This window comes from Mustela putorius, unplaced genomic scaffold (genome assembly GCF_011764305.1).
Source record: "Mustela putorius furo isolate JIRA1106 unplaced genomic scaffold, ASM1176430v1.1 tig00000135_pilon_pilon_pilon, whole genome shotgun sequence".
NCBI lineage: Eukaryota > Metazoa > Chordata > Mammalia > Carnivora > Mustelidae > Mustela > Mustela putorius.
This window is the reverse complement of record NW_025421292.1, coordinates 7,261,261-7,282,895: the sequence shown is the minus strand read 5'-3', so window position 1 is coordinate 7,282,895 and position 21,635 is coordinate 7,261,261. Positions and strand designations below refer to the sequence as shown.

Sequence of the window (21,635 nt, the reverse complement as noted above, 5' to 3'; positions counted from 1 at the left end):
TTAAACTCTCAGTAAGATATGGCATTTTATGGGTTAGAAAAAGGTTTATTTAGGCTCATTTTTTAAATGTTTTTAAACAAGCATTTGATCATATTGAAGTCTTTACCGGTGTTTTTTTTTATTTTAACTTACTTGCAATAACCTGGTTTTTTATACAAGTTTTATGAAGAAAGAATAACTTAGAGCACACATTTTAGCAATTTGGGGTTTTATCCTTTTTAACAGTTCATCCTTACTTACAGGTTCTCTTATTTAAGCACATACATGTTGTGTTTATTTTCCTAAAAAGAGAGAGAATGAAAGAGAAAAAGAGAGAGAGTGTGAGAGAGACAGAGACAGAGAGAGAGGAGAGTTTTGATAATGGAAATTAGGTTCCCTAAACTATCTGGGCCAGATTATTTCAATACTGGGTTAAAATAGTTACTGGTTTTTTTTTCCTCATGTGACCCAAGGTCTATCCCATTTCTTAGTAGGTGAAAAGATTTATCAGTATATGTTATCACACAAGTATTATCAGGTATCCATTTAGTAATGTACTGAAATAATTTTTAATTTGGGATTATAAATACAGCAGACTTCTGTTTAAAACATGTGTTCAAAATCTTCATCCCCATAAAACAACTAAAAGGTTAACATTTTGAATATTTTTTTCAGCAGTGTTGGTTGTTGCTGATGTGACACTTCTATTTAATTCTATATTGAGGGAGCTGCATGCGTGTTTTACTTACTTAATTGAAGTAACTTACTGAGTGTATCACAGAAATGTATCACAAGAAATAATCTAAGATAAATACATTATTTCAAAGACTGAGATGACAGAGAATATAAACAGAATACTTGGTTTTAGAAAAACTAGTGTAGACTTTAAGAAATACCAACTTACTAATAGAGGAATGCTATTATGGTAAAGTCTGGATGTGTATTATTTTAAAAAATTATACGTCTCATTAATATGTCATGCTTCAATATTCAGGGTTGTTATAAGAGTATTCATTTAATTAATAAGGAATCTATGATGCCATGTGAAACTCTGACTTTCTTTTCTAAGGTAGCAGTTAATTCATTGGAATTCTCAATTCGCGTGTTTCACAAACTTTCTTTTCTCTTCTGGGAACATTTTGAGAAGATAACTCATAATTAACGTTTTTAAGACTCTAACAATAGCCCAGATGAAACTGCTTTAAATAAAATTTGGTGTTTATTTCAATTATCCATTCGTGAACTCCTGTTGCACAACTAAACGAACCATAAATTCTGGAATTTTGCTACAGATTCAGTGGCCATATTTTGCTAAAGATCAATATCCAAAAAGTCACGGGTTCCTAAAATTCTTTGCATTTCCTCCAATTGTTAAAACACTCTATAGGTTCAAAAGCATGTAAGGGTACTCCATATAACTCTTCTATAGTGAGACTGTAGTTATGTTATTTCCATAGAAATAAGAATTGCTTATATGAAATCAGTTGGATTGTATGCTGGATTTGGGTTTTTTTAAAAGGCTATGTTCTATTGTTAATATCAACATTACTGTTTATGATATTCCTATTCACAGTTGTCTTTCAGAGAAATCATCAATTTGTAAGGATTGAATTGATATGGGAAGAAAGGAATGACTGAACATGAAATTGATGGAGTTATTTTGAAATTTAATATAAATACACTAGTCAACACTTTTTGTTACTTGAGTTTCCTGAAACTTGTGGTCTCAAGGGTCATGTACATAAAACCTTTTTAAAATATGAGAACAAACATGTATTATTATTTCTAAGTGTTCTTCCATAATTAAAACAGATCTGGTTTACTTTTGATTTTATTATGTGCTCTGGGACTTTGGGAAAATGTAATAGCATCTGCCGTCATCATATAATGGATCTGTTTCAAACTGAACAGACATGACATCTTCGTGTGTCCTAAAATATGTTTTTAAAAGTAAACTTTTCATTTCATTCATAAATTAGCCAGAATTTAGCACGTTAAATTTATGAACAATTTCATTGTTTTTGGTAGGGCTATAAAATTATGGATTTTTTTTCTTTTGATAGTATTTTTTAAACAGTTCAATCTTCTATGAAGTTAATGCTGAATGCAGTTCATTTGCAATTAAGCCTCTGCTTCCTTCTTTCCAGTCGTCTTTTTTGTTGCTATTTTTAAAAATTTTTAACAAAAGTTAGTTTTATTTATTTATTTATTTATTTATTTATTTATTTTGAAAAAAATAACTGAGTTGATGATAAGTAGTTGTTGGTAAGAGCAAATATTTCAAATGGTTTAGATTCCTGGATCGTGATGCAACTTCATGATGTACTTGTAAAATAATGTTATTCATACACTTTCTGGATACATTGACCTACTTGATTGTTTTTAGGATTTGTGCCAGGATGATTAGATTATTTGACTGGGTGTGTGTTTTGTTTTGTTTTGTTTTCTGTAATTCAGTTTTACTACTCTGTCTTTGTACCATAGAAGCGATATATGGTCTTTTAAAGGCAAACACATCCTTTGAAAAGACATTTTTACTTAATTTTTGAAAAAGTTGTTTAAAGTTTCTTTTAAAAATTAGGAATCCTAGCCTGTTTGCTACATGGAATCTGATTACATTCAAGTATACTTACAAGAAAAGAAGAGGAGTGATTACAAGACAGACTTTGAGATAAAGTAGCCAAAATAGTAGGCTTACAATTTAGGTAACTAACGGTTTGTGACAACTGAGCAAAGATTTCTAAGAAATTTCTCTGATTATATTCCAAAGTTGTATTCCAACATAGCCCTTATGGAGAGTGAAGCTGAAAACAACATAACTGTTTGCATAAAAATGTTGTATGGTTTTGTGAAACCAAACAAGTGATTTTTTTTTTTTTTTGCTCAACTGGATATCTTTTAAAGAAGTATTTAAAAATTACTTGAAAACTAACACTTGGTGTGTCAGCTATATTTTATGTGTTCTGTTATTTTATCTGTGACTTAAAACTGTGATGATACTCCCCTTTAGAAATATCTAGGTAGGCCATTATTTTTCAATAAATAGTATACAAATAAGGAGGTAGATATAAAGCTTTATGAAATTTCTAAGAATTACATTCTCCAAAGAACAATTTCACTTTGAGATATTTTAATATAATTAATTGGAGAAGGAAGAAAAGACTACTTAAATTAGGATAATCTTATTCCTTGTGGAAAATGTTACTGAATATTTTCACAATGAAAAGAAAATGCCTACTACCTAGTAAAAACTGGAATTCCGTTTTTCATGAATTATGTGAAATTTCAAATTACCTGAAATGCTGTCATTTTTGAAATGATAAAAATGTTTGTTATGAGTATTAAGAATGCTTTTTAATACACTAGCAATAAAAAGTCATAATGGATTAAAATCAGGATGTTTTAGGAAAAACCGGTGCTGAAATATTTTGCAGTTCTTAAAAGGCAAGAAAAAATGCCACACAATGTATTTTTCAATGCCAAACATTAATTTCTCAGTGTTTCTGTTTTTATTTTAAATCTTTAAATTGTTGTATTCATTCTTTGATTAATTTTAGTATCATATTTGAGACTTCCTTATGGTTTGTCATTGCGATTTATCATGTCACATTATATGTTGTACATTTCTATTATTCATGCCATTGTGCTTATTCACATTTCCGTGTCTAACTATAAATTTGCTGATTTCTTTCTTTTGTTTCCATCATTATGTGCATTTAATTCATAGAAGAACAAGAAAAATATAACTCTTCCACAAAAGGTAAATATTAATGTAACTTTTTAACCATTTAATATTATTCCTTTTCTTTTATAATATGTTATATAATTTATTAAATAATGAGCAAAATTATTTGCTATAAAGGTAATTTTCTCCCTGCAATGATTTTGTAGGGCATTTGGTGTTAAGCATTTTGTACTATTCACATCGAAGAGGAAAATATTAAAATTAAGAGTGCTTTTGTTTCAAAATTGATCTACAATGACAATTCCTTTTGAAAAATAACATATTTCTTGTATGTTTTTGTTTGTTTGTTTACATTCCTCCTCGATTCTGATTTTCTATTCAGGGTAGTATCTGCTGCAAAGGAAGAGAAAATCTCTGGATTTTCTCTTTTGATAGCAGCAACATTACAGAATGTTTGGCCCCCCATTGCAGTCATGCATCTGGAAAGCAACAGCCTAAATGTCATTTCTTTGGCCTCAATATCATTATAACAACCACCAGTTTTGTCTTCCTGAGAGACAGAGGAGGAGAACCACTCAGCCTGCTATGCTGGGCACGGTGGTGACCTCCGGCCTTATTATCTTTTGGATCACAGTTGGTTTTTGGTCTTTGGACTTGAGTTTCAAGTAGATGCATATCTTGTCCTGCTTTCAAGTGCTGCCCATTATCATTTTCTATTCAGTATTACTGTTGGCCTGATAGCTAAATATTTGAACATGAGTTTTTAGCTTAATGAAATAATATTATTAATAATAATTAAAAATTAAATAATGCTGTATAGCATATAAATGTACATTTACTAAGTATTTGTGGACTAATGATTGAATTTATTTGTTGGATATAGTAATCCTAAAAATTCGTCCTGTGAGTAACATCATCCCTTTTTTTATGAATGATAAAATTCAGATTCAGAGAGATTAATAAAACATACTTATTATATACACCGCTGATGAATGGTAGACGAAGCCCAGGTATCTCACGTTTTTACCTCTTTCTACTATAGTATATCCTATTTTAATAGGCGCAAATCCCAAATATATTATCCCTAATTTCTAGTGTATTAAGGTATATGTTATATATCTCAGTATCACAGAATGGAAATGGGAGGCATATTCAATTATTTATTGAATTTGAATTTATAAAAATAAATTTATATTCTGGCAAATGCATATTCTGGCAAAGTGTCTGACGCCCTAACCAATCAGTAGATATTAATAAAAAATAAAATGTTATTCAGCAAGATCAAGATGTCTTGGTCCTTAGATTTTGCACTGATTGCTGGCCATCCTGCATTTGTAATTCAGGTATCAGAAACACAACTTTAGATCCAGTGATTCAAATACAGCCAATGCATTTGTGCTTAGATTCAGAAGCACTTAGTTGGATTTGCATGATAAATTTTAGTGTAATAAAAACATCAAAATGTTATATTATAAACAGGTCATGACCTAATTAATTTAGCCAAAAGAAAGAAAAATGTAATAATTCCTCATGTAGAGAGATCTCCCATATATTTTATTACTAACCCAAAGCTATAATAAGCTAATCAAAACAAAACAAAATTCATAAGTTATCCAACATGAAGTCTCTATGAAGAATACATTTACAGCCTCACTGCAGAGCATGACCAATTATTACATTTCTGCAAGGTCATTGTGTTCTGGTTAAGATGTGTCATCACTCTGCCAAGTCTTCTTTGTGCAAAGGACACAGATGTGCTTCACAGAATGGACCATGGGACTGAAAACAGCCAAAGAGGCACATCCCAGAAATGCACGCAAGCCAGGCAGAGGGCAGCAGAGGATGCTGCAGCTCTCCTGGAATTGACACTATTGCTCAGTCACAAAAAGTTTGAGAAGCCCAGAAAGGATAGAAGCAAATTCAAGAAATTTATTTTCAAGTCAAATTCTAGGTTCACATACCCCAAAAGAAAGAAACAGTTTTATTTTGCATAGAAACCCTGCTTCTATGAGCTGATCTTTTCTCTGATGGATTGTACTGGAGAACTAAGTCCTTTTGAGTCCTCTCTGCTAGAGGAAGACTGGAACAAGCTATGCTCAGCCAACAGTATAAGCTAAAGGGCTCCTTGTGAGAGCTTGTTTTTTTTTTTTTTAAATTAAATTTTTTATTTTTTATATACATATATTTTTATCCCCAGGGGTACAGGTCTGTGAATCACAAGGTTTACACACTTCACAGCACTCAAAAAGCACATACCCTCCCCAATGTCCATAATCCCACCCCCTTCTCCCAAATCCCCTCCCCCCAGCAACCCTCAGTTTGTTTTGTGAGATTAAGAGTCACTTATGGTTTGTCTCCCTCCCAATCCCATCTTGTTTCATTTATTCTTCTCCTACCCACTTAAGCCCCCATGTTGCATCACCACTTCCTCATATCAGGGAGATCATATGATAGTTGTCTTTCTCTGCTTGACTATTTTCGCTAAGCATGATACGTGAGAGCTTGTTTTTAATGGATTGCCAACAAACTTGTAGGACGACTAATGGTCCCGGTTTGTGGAGGACTGAGAGGTTTGCATCAGGTTCAGATGCAAGATTTTTAGTGCTAGAACTTGGACAATTACAGGTAAAGTGGGATGGTTGGTCACCCTAACTATAGGGGACCAGTATATAATTTTCCAGCATACGATGTTCGTAAAGCACATGAACAAAGATACTAAATACTACTAACATTTTTATGTTAGATAGAATTTATTGAGCACTTACTCTATGTCACACTTGACTTAAGAGAGCTATATATTATATCACATTCTTAAAACAACCTGAGAGGTAACTACTAATATCGTAAATTTTCAACTGAGAAAGCTAAGGCTTTGAGAAGATTAAAAACTTGACCCTTCATCAATCATCTATCTGGTAAGTGGTAGAACAAGGAATTACACTTGAGCCTTACTCCAGAGACCTGTTCTCTGCTCTACATTCAGACAGCCCTTACCGAGCACCTGCTGTGCTTTCAGTACCACCTGATTACGGTAACCACACGTGCAGTTGTAAGGAAGGGATTATTACTTGTTTCCTAGAGAGGCAGGGGGTTGAGCGGACTGCCAACAGTCACAGAGCTGCCTCCACAGTAGAACCAGATTTTGAGTCTGCAGCCCATGTTCTCTCCAGTCCTGCAGGTTGCTCTGCCTCATCTCCCCTACAACACCTCAGAGGGGCTCACTGATGGGTCCCACCTCCCCCCGTGGGCCTGGTTTTTTGCCACTCGGCTAATTTTTCTAATACTTTTAATACCTGGCTTGTCCCTCAAATTACTATGTAATTTGAGAAAATAAAAGCAGTGTATGAATAATGATAACACATTCTTGGGGTTGAAAAGTTAACTGAGGAACTATAAATGTTCATACTACGTTATTTATCTTTTCCCTCTTTTATGTTGAAAGCCGAGAGACCATAACATTTTAGACTTCAAAAATTGCTTTATAGGCATATTTTAAATTATTCATTCTAAAAGTAAGCCAATCTTTCCCTCTCTGCTACATTTCTTGGACAGTTTTAAAGAGCCCATGAATGTAGTTTGGGGGCATCGCAATAATGATATAAGAAGATCAAAACAGAACCAGAAATTAAATGAATTCAAGGTGAGAAAAAAATGTTACTATCATAATAAATTTCTAATTTATATGCCTTTGGATACTATTTCTTAAGTGCATTGAATTTTGGGGTTTTGGAAGCAATTTTGAATCCTAGCAAAATACATCACATTCTCTTTTATACAAATATGAATTGTCTTTATTATAAAAACGGTGTAACTTGCACACATGGAGAATGAAAAACAATTTGAGTTCAAGTTATCGAATGATTTAAACAGGAACAAAGAGTAAGTGGCATTTGTTGCTTTTTTGTTTTCCTGTTTCACAATAAAATCTATAATAATGATTGCAACCAGATGATAGGGGCTATGTAAGAATTGTATCTAGATGAGTGTATTTTAAAGTATAAGGTTTCTATAAAAAATGCTCAAGTCAATTACTTGTACTTTCCTTAAACGTTTACAAAAACAGTTGGAATACTAAGTTTTGCAAAATATCATTTTTTATAGAACTGTTAAGCATTAACCTTAATTAGGTGCAATTCATATAAAAAATTGAAAAACATGATTTTAATAATTTCCTGTTACCTAAATTATTATATAGATGATACTTATACGTTTACTTTAACAATATACTATGGTTGTGAAACACATTATAAGAAGAAATCATGTAACTTAAATCTTTGCTAAAACAAGTAAGCTAATTTGTCTATTCTTCAGAAGCAGCACTATTTTAACTGTCACTAAGTAGGAAAGGATTTCAGTTTTATTTAATATCCTTTTATTAGCTGCATATTTAGTAGGTGCATATTAGGCCAGGTGATTAATTTCTTGTTGTTACATTATGTTGTGATTTCGAAGGTTTAAGCTTCTTTGTCTTCTAGGGCTTTGCTTTTCTTGAACACTATGAATATTTATGAATAACTGTTCATAAATATTTAGAGCTCCATCAGTAAAAGTGTCTAATTTATCCATTTCTCTTTTTTTTTTGCCACAAATCCATAAATATAGTTGTCATCCTAGCCTTCTCTTTAAACTTTAGAGACATAGCATGTGAAGCAGCTCATATAAAACAGTTCAGAACTCGTGCTTTTAACCCTGTTTTCCCATTCTGCTGATTCACATGTGGTTATTTATAATAGTATATAGACTTTACAAACTTTAAAGTGTTTAACACATATATCATCCAAGGCTCAACTTACAAGATATGCCTTGTTGAGGGAGAACATCCTTTCTTCCTGGGATTTGTGGAGAAAGTGTAGAGGAAATAATAAAAGTCAGACTGATGTCTAGCCATGCATAAGCTCTTCGACTTTTTTTCCTTTAGTAGCATATAGTTCCCTTAAGTATTGTATTTTTGAACAAATTTTAAAATTGGTAAACACTTTTTACAGGAAAAAGGAAAGAGACGGCCAAAAAATTGATATTGAATTTAGCAGTTATGCTACATCAAACCTTTCAAGATAGATACTGTTGCCATCAGTGTAATTGGAATGAGGATGGATAAACATATTGGAGGTCACCTACCTGGAATAAACAACATGACCCCTCAAGGAACGATTTTGTCATTCCCCCAGAGAAGTCTTACTTACATGGGATGCTCTTCAAAATGACTGTATTCTCAGAAGCGTCTCATAAGGAAAACAGTGCTCCCTTTCAGAATAGAAATACATTTTAAAAGCTACCCCTGTGAAACACAACAGGGCAAGGTAAAATGACAGATGCTTTCATTCAGTAAGCTAACGTTCTTATCTGTCAAGTATCTTACTAGTATTTTAGTGTTACTCTGGCACTCGGCAGTTTTGACACTGAAAGTGATGTCTGGGGTTGGTAATCCTGAGTTTGTTTTTGACAGTTCAGTGAAAATCAGCATGCTAAAACAAGAGATGGCCTTGTGGCTTTGGCTGCAGTGAGATTTGAGTGACTGTATGTACAAATGACCTATCCCGCCTATGTTGATATTCCATTTCAATGATCTGTACCAAAACACAAGTTATTTTCCTTAAAACTTTATAAAGGAAATGTGGTGTTTTCATTTAATTTGTTATTTACTTGTGTTTACTGCTTCTCATGCTGGATAGATGTTATCTGTTATTTGTATTGTTTATACTATGATAGCACAATCCTTAATGTCTGAGAGAATCATACAAGAGCAAAAGGAAAACAGTTTGACACATTTCTGCCCTTGCAAATTGAAATGCATTTTATTCCGGGAAAATGACCCAGAATTTGGGCATTTATGTGTAGTCAAAAACACTGTACACATTTATCTTCATGTAGATACACTATATATGTGTGTGGAAGGAAGAGAGCATGTAAATATTACATCAGAGTTGCTTACTACACTTGCATGCCACCAAAAATAGGATGAACATGCAAGGAATACATTTTTTAATTGGAAAAAAAACAAAATCATAAATAATAACATAAAATGCACTGGTGATATTTTCCTCCTTAACATCTATAGTTTCAGCAAGTTGACAAATTTTAAAGTGCTGGAAATTAGGTAATAGAGCAAAAGAGAAAGATATTATAGTTTTCTGTTTTTTGAAAATGGGGGCAGAGTACTAATACCCTATTGAAATAATACAAAATCATGAACTACAACAACTGAAAGTTACACCGAGCCATCTTATCGCTTTACAAATAAAAACTCCCTAATGAAGAGATGTGTCAGGAATTGATCAAGGCTGCACTGATGAACTGGTGAATGGTAATCAGTTCAAGATTATAATCTGTTTCTCGTCATTCCCCTTCCTGGGGTCTTTCCGTTTTGCCACATTGCTTTAGATGTATGGAGAATGTTTATATATCTTAACAGTTTGTTTTGCTCTAAAGCCTAAAACACTGTTAGTAAAAACTAGTATTTCATCTTTGAATTTTTAGATAACAACCCATCTTTCTATTCACGCTGTGTATAGTTTATAATCATTACAAAGTCAGTAAGCTAAATTTTTTCATTTTTTACTACTTTATATAAAGTGTCCATGTTTCATATGATATTGGTTCTTAGGTTTGAGTTCCCACTATCAGTGACTTTTTAAGTGCTTCAGAGATATTTTTTTAAACTGAGGCATCATAGGTCTTTCATTTATGTATTTTATTCTACCTGATGAATTCCAAATATGTGGCCATTTATCATTGCTCTTCTGACACATACATTGGAACAAAGGTGGGACTCCATTATTACTGAGCTCTCATAGTGCTACTAAGCAGCAAGGAAGCAGAGGCATTAGTCTCTCTATTCATGAAGACTTTGTAAGTTAACGAATTAATTAATAATTAATTAATTAATTTTATCACCTGCAAAGAGAATGTAACTTTTTCTGGAAAATTACTTCGACTTACAGTCATTTGTGATCTGCTTAAAAATATTTTAGATATTATAGTTACATATAGTTAAAGATAATTATAATTTAAGCATTACACATTCTTAAATGTTTAAATTATTCATGAATTTACAGTTACCTAAAGATACATTTGTTCTGATCCTCAAATCCTTAAATCTTCATTCCTTTACACTCATGTTTTACCTAGAATACTTGAAAGTATTGGAAAGTTTAACAATATATTGTATGGATTTTCTTTTTTGCCTATAAACACAAACATTTGAAATTCAAAATTCATGTTAATCTGTAATTTAATTAATTAATTAATTAATTAATCAAGGTGTTGATGTAGTTGACTTGACAAGTTTAATTATCTTGGGCAGACATTGTCCTCTGTCACCATTGACAGATGTACTAGCTAATCTTGTTACAAAGTAAAATACTCAATGATTTTACTTTAATATATTTAGTAATATAGAAATTTTTATTATTCCTGTTCTCCTTTACACTCATGTTTTACCTAGAATACTTGAAAATATTGGAAGGCTTAACAGTACATTGTATGGATTTTCTTTTTTGCCTAGAAACACAAACATTTGAAATTCCAAATTCATGTTAATCTATAGATGCTTAGGAAGCAATGAAGATTTAAGGATTTGAGGATCAGAGAAAATTATCTTTAGGTAATTGTAAATTCATGAATAATATTTTAAACATTTGAAAAGGTGTAGTAATGCTTAAATTATAATTATCTTTAACTATATGTAACTATAATATCTAAAATATTTTTAAGCAAATCACAAATAACTGTAAGTCAAAGTAATTTCCCAGAAAAAATTACATTCTCTTTGCAGAAGGTGATACTATAGAAATTTTTCAGTGAGGGTTAAGGAAGAAGATTTGTTAAAGATTCTTAAGGTTTTTTTTTTTTTAATTTTTTAAGTCAAAGCTTCTTTAATAATCTTATGAAAGGGATAGAGCTAAAAGAAATGCATGTAGGCACAAACACAATATTTGCAAATGATTTCAGCTTCTTTGTAGTTTCATCGAAGATCATCCATACTGTTAGAGTAAGAATTCAGAGCAAATATGGGGCATGAGAAGAGAAGCAATTATTTTAGTCTTTTTAATAATATCTAATACTTCCCATTAGAAAATTATAATACAGACTTCTAAAATTGTATTTACTTTTCTCACCTTTCATGCTCCAGAATCCTTGTTGAGTTTCAAAGAAAAGTTTTCCTAACTGTGGTTTTAAATTAACCCATAAAATTCTAGTTTTATTCTTTCTTAATTACAATATTAAGTTGAAATTTCACATATGTACAAAAATGTCAGAGTTTAAAAATAATAGTGTAAATGAATCTAAAGAAAATAGGTAAAATTCAATACAAGTTTTTTAGCTAAGTTACTACCTGCTTTTTAGAAAAGTTTTATTCAGTGTCAGACACAGCATTCAGCTTGTAGAAAGACAGTGAAAAATTCCAATGTAAAGAATTTTTGTATAAAATTACAGGGTTAGTTGCACCTTAGAGGGAGAGAATTGTCTACTTGTATCACTATCTGCAATTATTGCTAAAGCTCAGTCTTAGCAAACATCCTTCTCTTTTGACTATGTTGTATCTAAGCTATATGTCCATTAAAAGACTAAATGCAATTACATGATAATTAAATTTGTTGTAGAAAATAAGGTGTTTTTTTTAAAACTCTCTAGTATGTGGCAGTTTTGAAATTAAAAAAAAAATTGAGACCCAGAAGTCCCCCAATTTTAAAATTCTTTTTATAGCAGAAAAGCAATTGGCATATTAATGATTTTGCTAGTTTACAATGCTACCAACATTCAGGATGCTCCTAAAATGTGAATTTAGTGCTAGGATTTGTGGGAGAATTGGAAGGTATTTCATATTTTGGTTTTGCTGTTGGCATTAAAAGTGTCAATGCAAAAATTTTAAATGATTGTTTTTTTCAAAGTAAGATACTTGAACTCTGGCTGGTGTTAATTTTACTTATATTGAGATACTTAATAGATAACTGTATTCCAAGGATTCAATTTACTTTTAATCACTACTGAATATCTTTTATTCTATATAAATCATGTACCTTAATAATCATGTTCTCTGGTTCAAATTTGTGATATTTTAATTCATATATTTGTTTCTTTATTTAGATAGACACACCAGTAATTCAGAAGTAATGTCATTTCATCTGACAATAGTAGGCTTAAAAATAAAATGCTAGTAATCAGACTCTATGAAAAAAGTTAAAGAATTCTCCAAATTCACACTGAAGCTTCTTCAAAGATGTTTGAGAAAAAAACTTTTACCAAAACACAGTCACTTGTATGAATAATTGTTTTAGAATACACACTGATGTACATACCATAAGGAAATAATGAGAACTACTAAAAATTGTGAATTTTATGTAATTATCTGGTCTTGTGATATGAGTATGTCAATCATAAGCTATCGGCATTTTGCTTCTGTTCTTAGAATCTGAGAGCAAGCCATGAGGATAGGATGGCAACTAGATTTTTGCTGTCTAGTCAAGGGAGTCTACTCACAATTTTGAGACAAAATCTAGGGGTTTTCTTTCTTTGATGGATTAAAAGATGTCAACTTTCATCCCTTTAAGAATAAAGATAGTGTATTAATCATTTTGGGAAGGTCAAAATAAGGTCATTTAAAACCATCCTAGGATTCATTTTAGTTAGACTACCACTGTCTCCTTGTGATTTAGTTTTGAGTTTTCCAAATAATGATTTAAATACAGCCATGTCATAAATTGAATAATTCTGTATTTAGAGAAATGAGGTGTCCTGTTGGAGGTAAAATCATCAGAACTATTTCAGATTGCTTCAGACCAATAGCTCTTAGGAAATTCTTTTCAGTGCCAAGTAACTGTCTTCCCTAAGAATTTCATTGTACTAAAAGTGAAGGTTACAAAGCTATGGGCCAATCAATGTGGAACATTTCTTAAAATTACTATCATTTTGTGAGAAAGTTAAGCTAATGCCACTTAAGTTTGCTTTTATAACAGGTAGAGATGGCTTTAAGCTTTAAGGGTTGAGTACAACTGATTACATACAGGTCATTTGATTTCCTCAAAGCTCAAAGCAGATGAGTGAGCAAGTATCCAGGGTTACCCACACACAAGCAGAAGGCAAAGAACAGGTATTTGTACATTTTCATGTATGCCACATAGCTTTTTTAAATACAAGTCATCTTAATAATTTTGTCTCAATTTCTAATTAATCTCAAGTAGCCTTTTACTGCAAATACTCATTACGACCCCTATATTGTCAAGTATTTTATAAATTTCTATTACTTCTCGCAGGATCCCCATTGTATCATCTTTTAATCATAATAGTCATCATTAACTGTTTCTGAAGTCAACATTTTCAAACCAGGTGTGCATCATTGCTTAATTCACTGAACTATGATATCAGGGATGGATGTCATCTACCTAATTTAATAAATTTAAGCAAAGCCTGACACCTAATAATTTTATGCCAAAAGGGTAATTAAAACATTTACACACACATTTCAAACTAGGTATTTATCTCTCCTGCTATTAGTCTGTACTTGAACACACAATAAAAGCTACATACTCACTTGCTTTTTATAATTGGTGTCAGTGTCTTTTACTGAGGCTGATAGGTCTTTAATCATTGCAATGGAAAAATTTGCCAGCAAATGTCTTATAAACTCGTAAGAGGTGAAATCAGTAGCCAAGTCAGTCACATATATCGACATTTATATTATCCTTATAAGTCACTAGTCCCTCTTGGCAGAAGCCATAATGCTTTAATCACACAAGGAAGTGTTTTTTTTCTCATAAATATGTGTATATACACAACTTAAAAATGTATCTTAGCACTGGTCGCAGAGCTTGAATAGTGTGGGAAGTCATCAAAAGATTGTAAAAAATAAACATAGGTCTCACATAACACAGGTGTATGTCTTGAAGAGTTTATGCTGCACACAACTGTGCCCTTAGCTCTCTTTTCCCCTTCATTTGTAAAAATGTATCAATTAATGGCATGGTCTTGAAGCTAAGCTGCTTGTGATGGATTCTGACTTAAAATAACTTTATTTTATCGAAGTCTGTAATTTTCCCATCTGAACAGTCACACTTGCTACTTAGGAGATTAAGAAAGATTTAAATGTAATGCATTTCTTTTCCTATGATAAATTAAAGAGCTAAAAATTTTATATTATATTTTCAAAACATAAGAATTTCATATATGTGATCAGATATGGCCACCAAATATAGACAACTAATTTTTGATCTTAGGCCATTTTAAGACTGGCAAATATTCATGAAACACTCTGGTAGAAATTAATGATTTCATAAGAATGCCTCAGAAAAGTAGGTGCTTATCAATTAAAGCCGTTTTTCGGTGACTGCTGTTCGCTGAGGTTGTTAAGTGGGTGTGTGCATGCGTGTTAAGCATGTGCATATATGTGCGATGTGTTCAGTATGCCTATTTGTTTTCTCTATATATGTACATGCAACAACCAATTGATTAAATGGAAGGCATATTTTCACGATTAAATCTGATTTCACATGGTCATTTAAGAGTGGAATTGAAAATATTTCCTATCAGATGAAGAAATAGAGTACTTATATTTTGTTACTAACATCTGTGTTCCCCATTTTGTGTGATTTGAGTCATGTTCATCTTTAGAGTAACAGGTGCTAGCGTTGTATATTCTGCATTTTGTTTATAATAGTCATGTGTTATTTTTAGATTTCACTTAATTGAAATCATATCAAAAGAATTGAAATCTTAAAACCATTCAGTTCCAAAAGCCGCTTCGCCTGTGTTAATAGGCTTCCATTGTGTGTTTTTGCAGCAAGCTTAGTAGTGGAGGAGCGAACAAGACAGATGAAAATGAAAGTGCATCGATTTAAGCAGACAACAGGGTCTGGTTCTAGTCAAGAACTTGATCGCGAGCAATATTCCAAGGTAAAACTAGTAGTATCCAACCAATAGTTTCCCTTTTGAAAATGTACAGTGTGTCTAGCACGTAGGACTAGCAAGCGTCAGTTATGGTAGAGAAGTTATCATTCACCTCACGTTGTTGCCTCATAACCTCTGTCCTCTTGATATCTTCACAAGATCATAGCTTTGTTAAAATATCAGTTAACTGGGATTTAATGTTTTTTCTAAAAAGAAAATGTAAATACTTCATTTTAAGGTCACTTAATGATTTTTGGTCAGTAGTCAAATTCACATAAATAAGCAAGATACATGAAGCTGTTTTATGGCTTGAATTTCATTTAATATTGCATTTAAAATACTAAGATATACATAGATGTATAGTCTAAATACTATTTTAGGTTCATATTGACTATTGAGATTTATTAGTGAATGACATAAGTTATGCAATGTGAAATTTCTTCTTGATCTGTCTTTAGTAAGAAAAGTAAATGATTTCAAAATCTTAGAAACTGAAATCCAGTTTCAAGTGGCAATAAAACATTTAATTTGGGACGCCTGGGTGGCTCAGTTGGTTAAGCAGCTGCCTTAGGCTCAGGTCATGATCCCAGCGTCCTGGGATCGAGTCCCACGTCGGGCTCCTTGCTTGGCAGGGAGCCTGCTTCTCCCTCTGCCTCTGCCTGCTATTCTGTCTGCCTGTGCTCTCTCTCTACCCCCCCCTCTCTGATAAATAAATAAAATCTTAAAAAAAAAAAAAATTTAATTTATATTTCAGTATTATTTTGTAAGGATGCACTAGGAGTTTATAAACTGCTAATTAGCATCTAATAATTTTAATTAAAATATGTGTAGAATGTTTTTACCTTGTGAAGCAATTTTTAATAGATGGTTTGTTTTAAATATATATTTTATTTATATATTATATTTTAATTTTTATCTTTATATTAATATAAAGATACAAATTATATTAAACAATTATATTATTTATATGTAATATGTATTAATATTATAAAAGTGGCAGCAGCCGTTATAGAATAACCCGTGTTATAATTGGATGTCAGGAAGCCCTTTTGGAAGTAATGATGTTTTAGAAATCCAAAATTAAATAAAAACTATACTAATTCAATATTGTGACCTTGAAATATAAATGTAGAAAATCCTACTTATTGGGGCGCCTGGGTGGCTCAGTGGGTTGAGCCGCTGCCTTCGGCTCAGGTCATGATCTCAGAGTCCTGGGATCGAGTCCCGCATCGGGCTCTCTGCTCAGCAGAGAGCCTGCTTCCCTCTCTCTCTCTGCCTGCCTCTCCATCTACTTGTGATTTCTCTCTGTCAAATAAATAAATAAAATCTTTAAAAAAAAAAAAAAAAAAAAAAAAGAAAATCCTACTTATTAGTAAATATTAGAGGTTGATCTTTAATAGCTAGATATCCAGAGACTAATACAAAAAATAGAGGTGGTCACAACATACGACTTGTCACCAGACTCGAAAAGAGTCCTATGTATTGGATGCATTTTACCACTTTACTCTTAGTCAGCTGCAGGAGGATTTCCAACTAAGACAATGCCTAAGGTCATGGATTCAGTGAGGCTCAGTACCCTGGGACTCTGAAACAACACTTTAAACGGTAAAGTTATTTAAAACAAAAAACAAAACAGTGAGCAGAATACCCTGATGTGCCATAGAATTGCTGATTCCAGCTCCACAAGTCTTCTCTGTGGCTCATAATTATCACTGAGTCAGCTTATTTGTCTGTCTTCTTTATGAATATCATCATCATTTTTGTTTCTTTTACAATAAATGCAGTAGCAACTAGAAGGCAGGATAATTTAAGTTTTCTTCCTCCACCGTTGAATGTAGTTATTTAGAAAGGCTCTTCAAATTGGGACTGCTTCATTAAAGCTGGAAATGCCTTGTTAATTTCTTAGCATTATGTGAAAGGATAAGGTCAAATAGAACAGCAAGTCAAAGTTAGGACCAGTATAGGAAACAAGTGGTAAGCAATCAGGGTTCCATTGAAAGCCATTCTGGATCATTCTGAAGTAGGATTCTAATCATCAATCAGTTGATCAAAACAATTTACAAAATGAAGTGCCTTAGAAGTCTAAACATCCACTAGGGGCACCTGAGTGGTGCATCACTTAAGCTTCAGACTCTTGGTTTCCACTCAGGTCATGATCTCAGGGTCATGAAATCGAGCCCCACATCCGGCCAGGCACAAAGCCTACTTGAGATTCTCTCTCGCCCTCTGTCCCTCCTGCTCATGCTCTCTCTCTCAGATAAATAAATAAATCTTTAAAAAAAGAAGGCTAAACAACCACCAATACTTAATATTCATAATAAATCAAAAGTAGGTTTATCTCAGTTGGGAGAGTCCATATTCTCTGACTCATAGAAATTTAGAACTGAAAATACCTGAAATTAATCTTCTATTCCAGCTCTCTTATTTACAAAATTTGTGAAAACTGAGGCTTACCCAGCATTAGTAAAGCCTTTCTATGGTGTGATGAGCCCTAGATCTCCTTATCTAAAACTTGGGTAATTGCTCTGTTCTGCTTGTTACATCATTGAAATGTATACATCATTCCAGTTTGATTCAGAAGTTCTATAACTTAATTTGCAAGCAGTTAAATTACCATATTCTGTGTTGCTCCCTCCTTTTCACCTTTTTCTTTTTCTACCTCATCACACTTGGCTATTAAAAAACTCATTACTTTCAAACATATTACTGTTGTTCTTATTATATAAATTGATAGTACCATGTTACCTAAATAAAATTTTGATATAGTATCAATAAATGTGAGACCAAGGGTATGATATCTTTAAGAACTTATAATAAGATAGCAAAAATATATAAGATAAAATAACAAATAGTTAGCCTATTTTTTTTCTTTGTCTTTTTCTTTTTCTTCTTCTTTTTCTTTTTTTAAAATTTTTTATTTTTTATAAACATATATTTTTATCCCCAGAGTTAGCCTATTTTTTATTTTATATGTCAAGTTAAAGATAAATCCTCCACAGTTCTAATATCCATATTGTGGCCTAATGCTTATAGTAAAAGTTCCCATTTCATTAGGAAATCATTTAAGTAGTTTTCCATTTTAAGTAGTTTCATTTCCAAGAGAAGGCATTTCAGTTAAACATCTCTTATATACTTGAGAAAAGTTTTTCTCATTTTTTGTACTTTCCCCTAACCATTTTATAATTTACCTTATAAAATCACATGATTAAGAACTAATATTGTCATAAATTTAATATTCATTAACTTTTGGACTTTATTCCTTTCTTGATTCTTTTTTAGTGTTTTAATCCATTTGAAATTTTGGTTGAACACCTTTGTTGAAATTCTGCCAAATTAGTAAATAGTTAACCATTCTCAAAATATTTAGAACCAAATACTAATAGAACTAGATTTTCTTCAGGGCAAAAAATTATCAGGCAAATGTACTATAATTCCTAAGATGTTGCAAACCTGGCACCTCCTTTAAAATATGGAACCTCCCTAACTCCATCTTGAGTAGGGAATTGGTACTAACTTTGCTTTTGAAAACACACAAGATTGCTTCAGGATCCCTGAAATGTGATGCCAGGCTACTTTTTTCAATGATGTTATGCAGTGTTGCATTCCTTAATGATGGGGTGAAATTCATAACTGGAGGGTGAGTATGCATTTAGGCACTCAAAATTTAAGTGTTTATGTTTCTGTAACCCAGGAACAGCAACAGAGATTGATGTGATGGGTTTTGTAGGTAGCTGCTAAATGTTTATTATTATTTTTAAAAATAGCTGCCCTATAATTAGAGTCTCCCCTCACATGAATGACTTATTTTCCCTGTATGGTTAGTATAAATTCCTCCTACTGATATTCTATTTCTCAAAATACAGTTAATTCATTTCCATTAAAATGTTTAAGTGTTAAATAGGAAATTTAGCAAATTATGCTTGATGAAATTTCAAAGTAATTATTTAAACTCCTAACAGAGTTTGGAAATAAGTAAATATAGTAGTAAAAAGTGAATATAAAAGTCATTAATTTCCTTCATATAACCAAATGCAAAGAAAACTGTGATGCATTGTTCTTTAGCCCAGCGTAGAAAAATTTAATATGGTACACAGTCTTTTAAAATCCCTTGTTTAATCTCTTCGCTGAAATAGCAAAAGTCTGTATACAAAAATGTCAAGGAAGAGATGGCTTATAGAGAAGGTAGATTTCTTTAGTTGGAGAAATAGTATTGTGTATACTCACATATCCTTATGCTATAGTCTGCACTGCTTATTACGGGCATTTGCCAATAAGGGGAACATTTGTTCTGGCTGTCAACACAGTGGCAGAAAATCTCCTACAGCTGGATACATTTTTACTGTATTAGAGCCCAATTCTTTCATATCCTCTCATGAACAAGCTATCATTTCAGTATGTTTGGAAACATCATAATAATTACACGATATATGTACTTAGCAAAATAGTTTCCAAGGCAAGTAATATAGGAGTTATATTTGGACCCCACTAACAGTATTAAATTCAGACCCTGCTATGTGAGGATAGCTGTGTAAAGCTGTGTAAAGCTATTGTACCACATCTACTCTGTAAATAAAAACATCTCTGATTGAAATCATGCCAGGACTGAATGCCAGGACTGACCTTCTACCAGGATCATGCTATAAGATATAACAGAACTTGATGGTAAAACATTATCACTTTACTTTAAAAGACATGTTCTGTTAGATCATATTAATATCAGATCATGCATGATTTGTGTAAGTAGCTCAATTCTGCACATATCTGACTATTTTTGGATTATAATTTAACACATGGCTTTCATAAACAATTTATGCAATTATGAAAAAATTCTTTGTAAAGATAATTTCATTGATACTCTAGAATTTGGAGCTGTTTCCATACTTGATGTGAAATTCTTTGCCCAGTACATACACATGAGAGGTGAAGAATTAAAACTCACATAAATATCTCAGGCCTGAACTACTCTTATCTGAGGAATTATTAAGTAAACATGATTCTATTTTCTAGGATTAAAAAAAAATAATGTCTTATACTTCTTTTTGTATATACAGATACAGGGTTTTAGCATCATTTTACTTAGTATACTTTAGAATGACAATTATTATAAAAATTTTTATAAATAGTGTTTGGATTATTTTACATTCATTAAAACTCATCTGATATGGAGCATCAGAGGGTAGATAAGTTTTCCTACAAGTTTAATAAACATTTGATATTTTTACATCTTAATGCATAAATGTAAAATTAAATTACTTGCTAAGAAACTTCAATACCCAATGTTTAGTCATACGTTCTTATATTAATAAGTTATATTAACTTCCAGTACCAAAAATAAGAGAAATCACTTGGTGTATTAGTATTTTAAAGCTATATATAATTAAGTTTAAGTAATTATTTTATAACCAAACCATTTATTATAATGAAAACACATATATAAAATAATAATATGTAAAGCTACTTGCTGTGTCATCCACTGTAGTAAGAGTCAAGTAGAAATAAGAGTTTATTAACTGCTCTGACAACTTTGCATGTTTTAATCTTCTACCTAACAGTTTCTAAAATCTTAGGTAATGAATACCAAAGACAAATTTAAAAGGAAAATATATAGTACATACTCAAATGTTAATAAGAATCCCATTTTTGTTACTTTTGACTCTGATAGTGTAAATCTGAAAATGTCTAATTAAAGTACAGTAGAGAGCTGGCGTCCAGTCTTTGCTTCCATCGCTTTACTCCTCTTTGGCACAGGCCCTCAACTCTAATATCAGCCCTTCTTTGTGAAGAGATCCATTTTTGGGGAGAAATTTGAGACACTGTGGTGTCTTTTAAAACAGGGAAAATGTGTCGGTAAATTGAACAGTTGTGGAAAGAATCAAAAGCACAGACAGAAGCAGTCTGTCCAATGCATAGAGCAGAGGTGAACACAATGGGCAATAATGAAAGCTAAAGCAAGAATAGAGAAACCCATACACTGGGGAAAAAAAGGACATTTTGAAGTTTCAAGTCTATGCCAGTAATTTATTGAACAAATTTTCCACCCAAGCATTTAAAGTTTCATAAACCATTTTTTACCACTCAAAGGAAGTAG

The 21,635-nt window shown here is 32.0% G+C and overlaps 1 protein-coding gene across 50 annotated transcripts in view; it reads left to right on the top strand.

Moving 5' to 3' along the window:
• Positions 1–21,635, top strand: part of LOC101689183 (regulating synaptic membrane exocytosis protein 1) — a 191,661-nt gene that overhangs the window by 75,750 nt on the left and 94,276 nt on the right. For 22 of the 50 annotated variants that reach the window (XM_045074795.1, XM_045074798.1, XM_013044216.2 and 19 more), the window contains 2 exons: positions 3,707–3,739; positions 15,441–15,553. The exons of 6 other annotated variants lie outside the window; for them this stretch is intronic. In XM_045074795.1, the coding sequence (XP_044930730.1) occupies positions 3,707–3,739; positions 15,441–15,553 (146 nt within the window). The remainder of the gene's footprint in view (positions 1–3,706; positions 3,740–15,440; positions 15,554–21,635) is intronic. 22 more of the 50 variants (XM_045074796.1, XM_045074806.1, XM_045074814.1 and 19 more) reach the window with 1 other exon arrangement.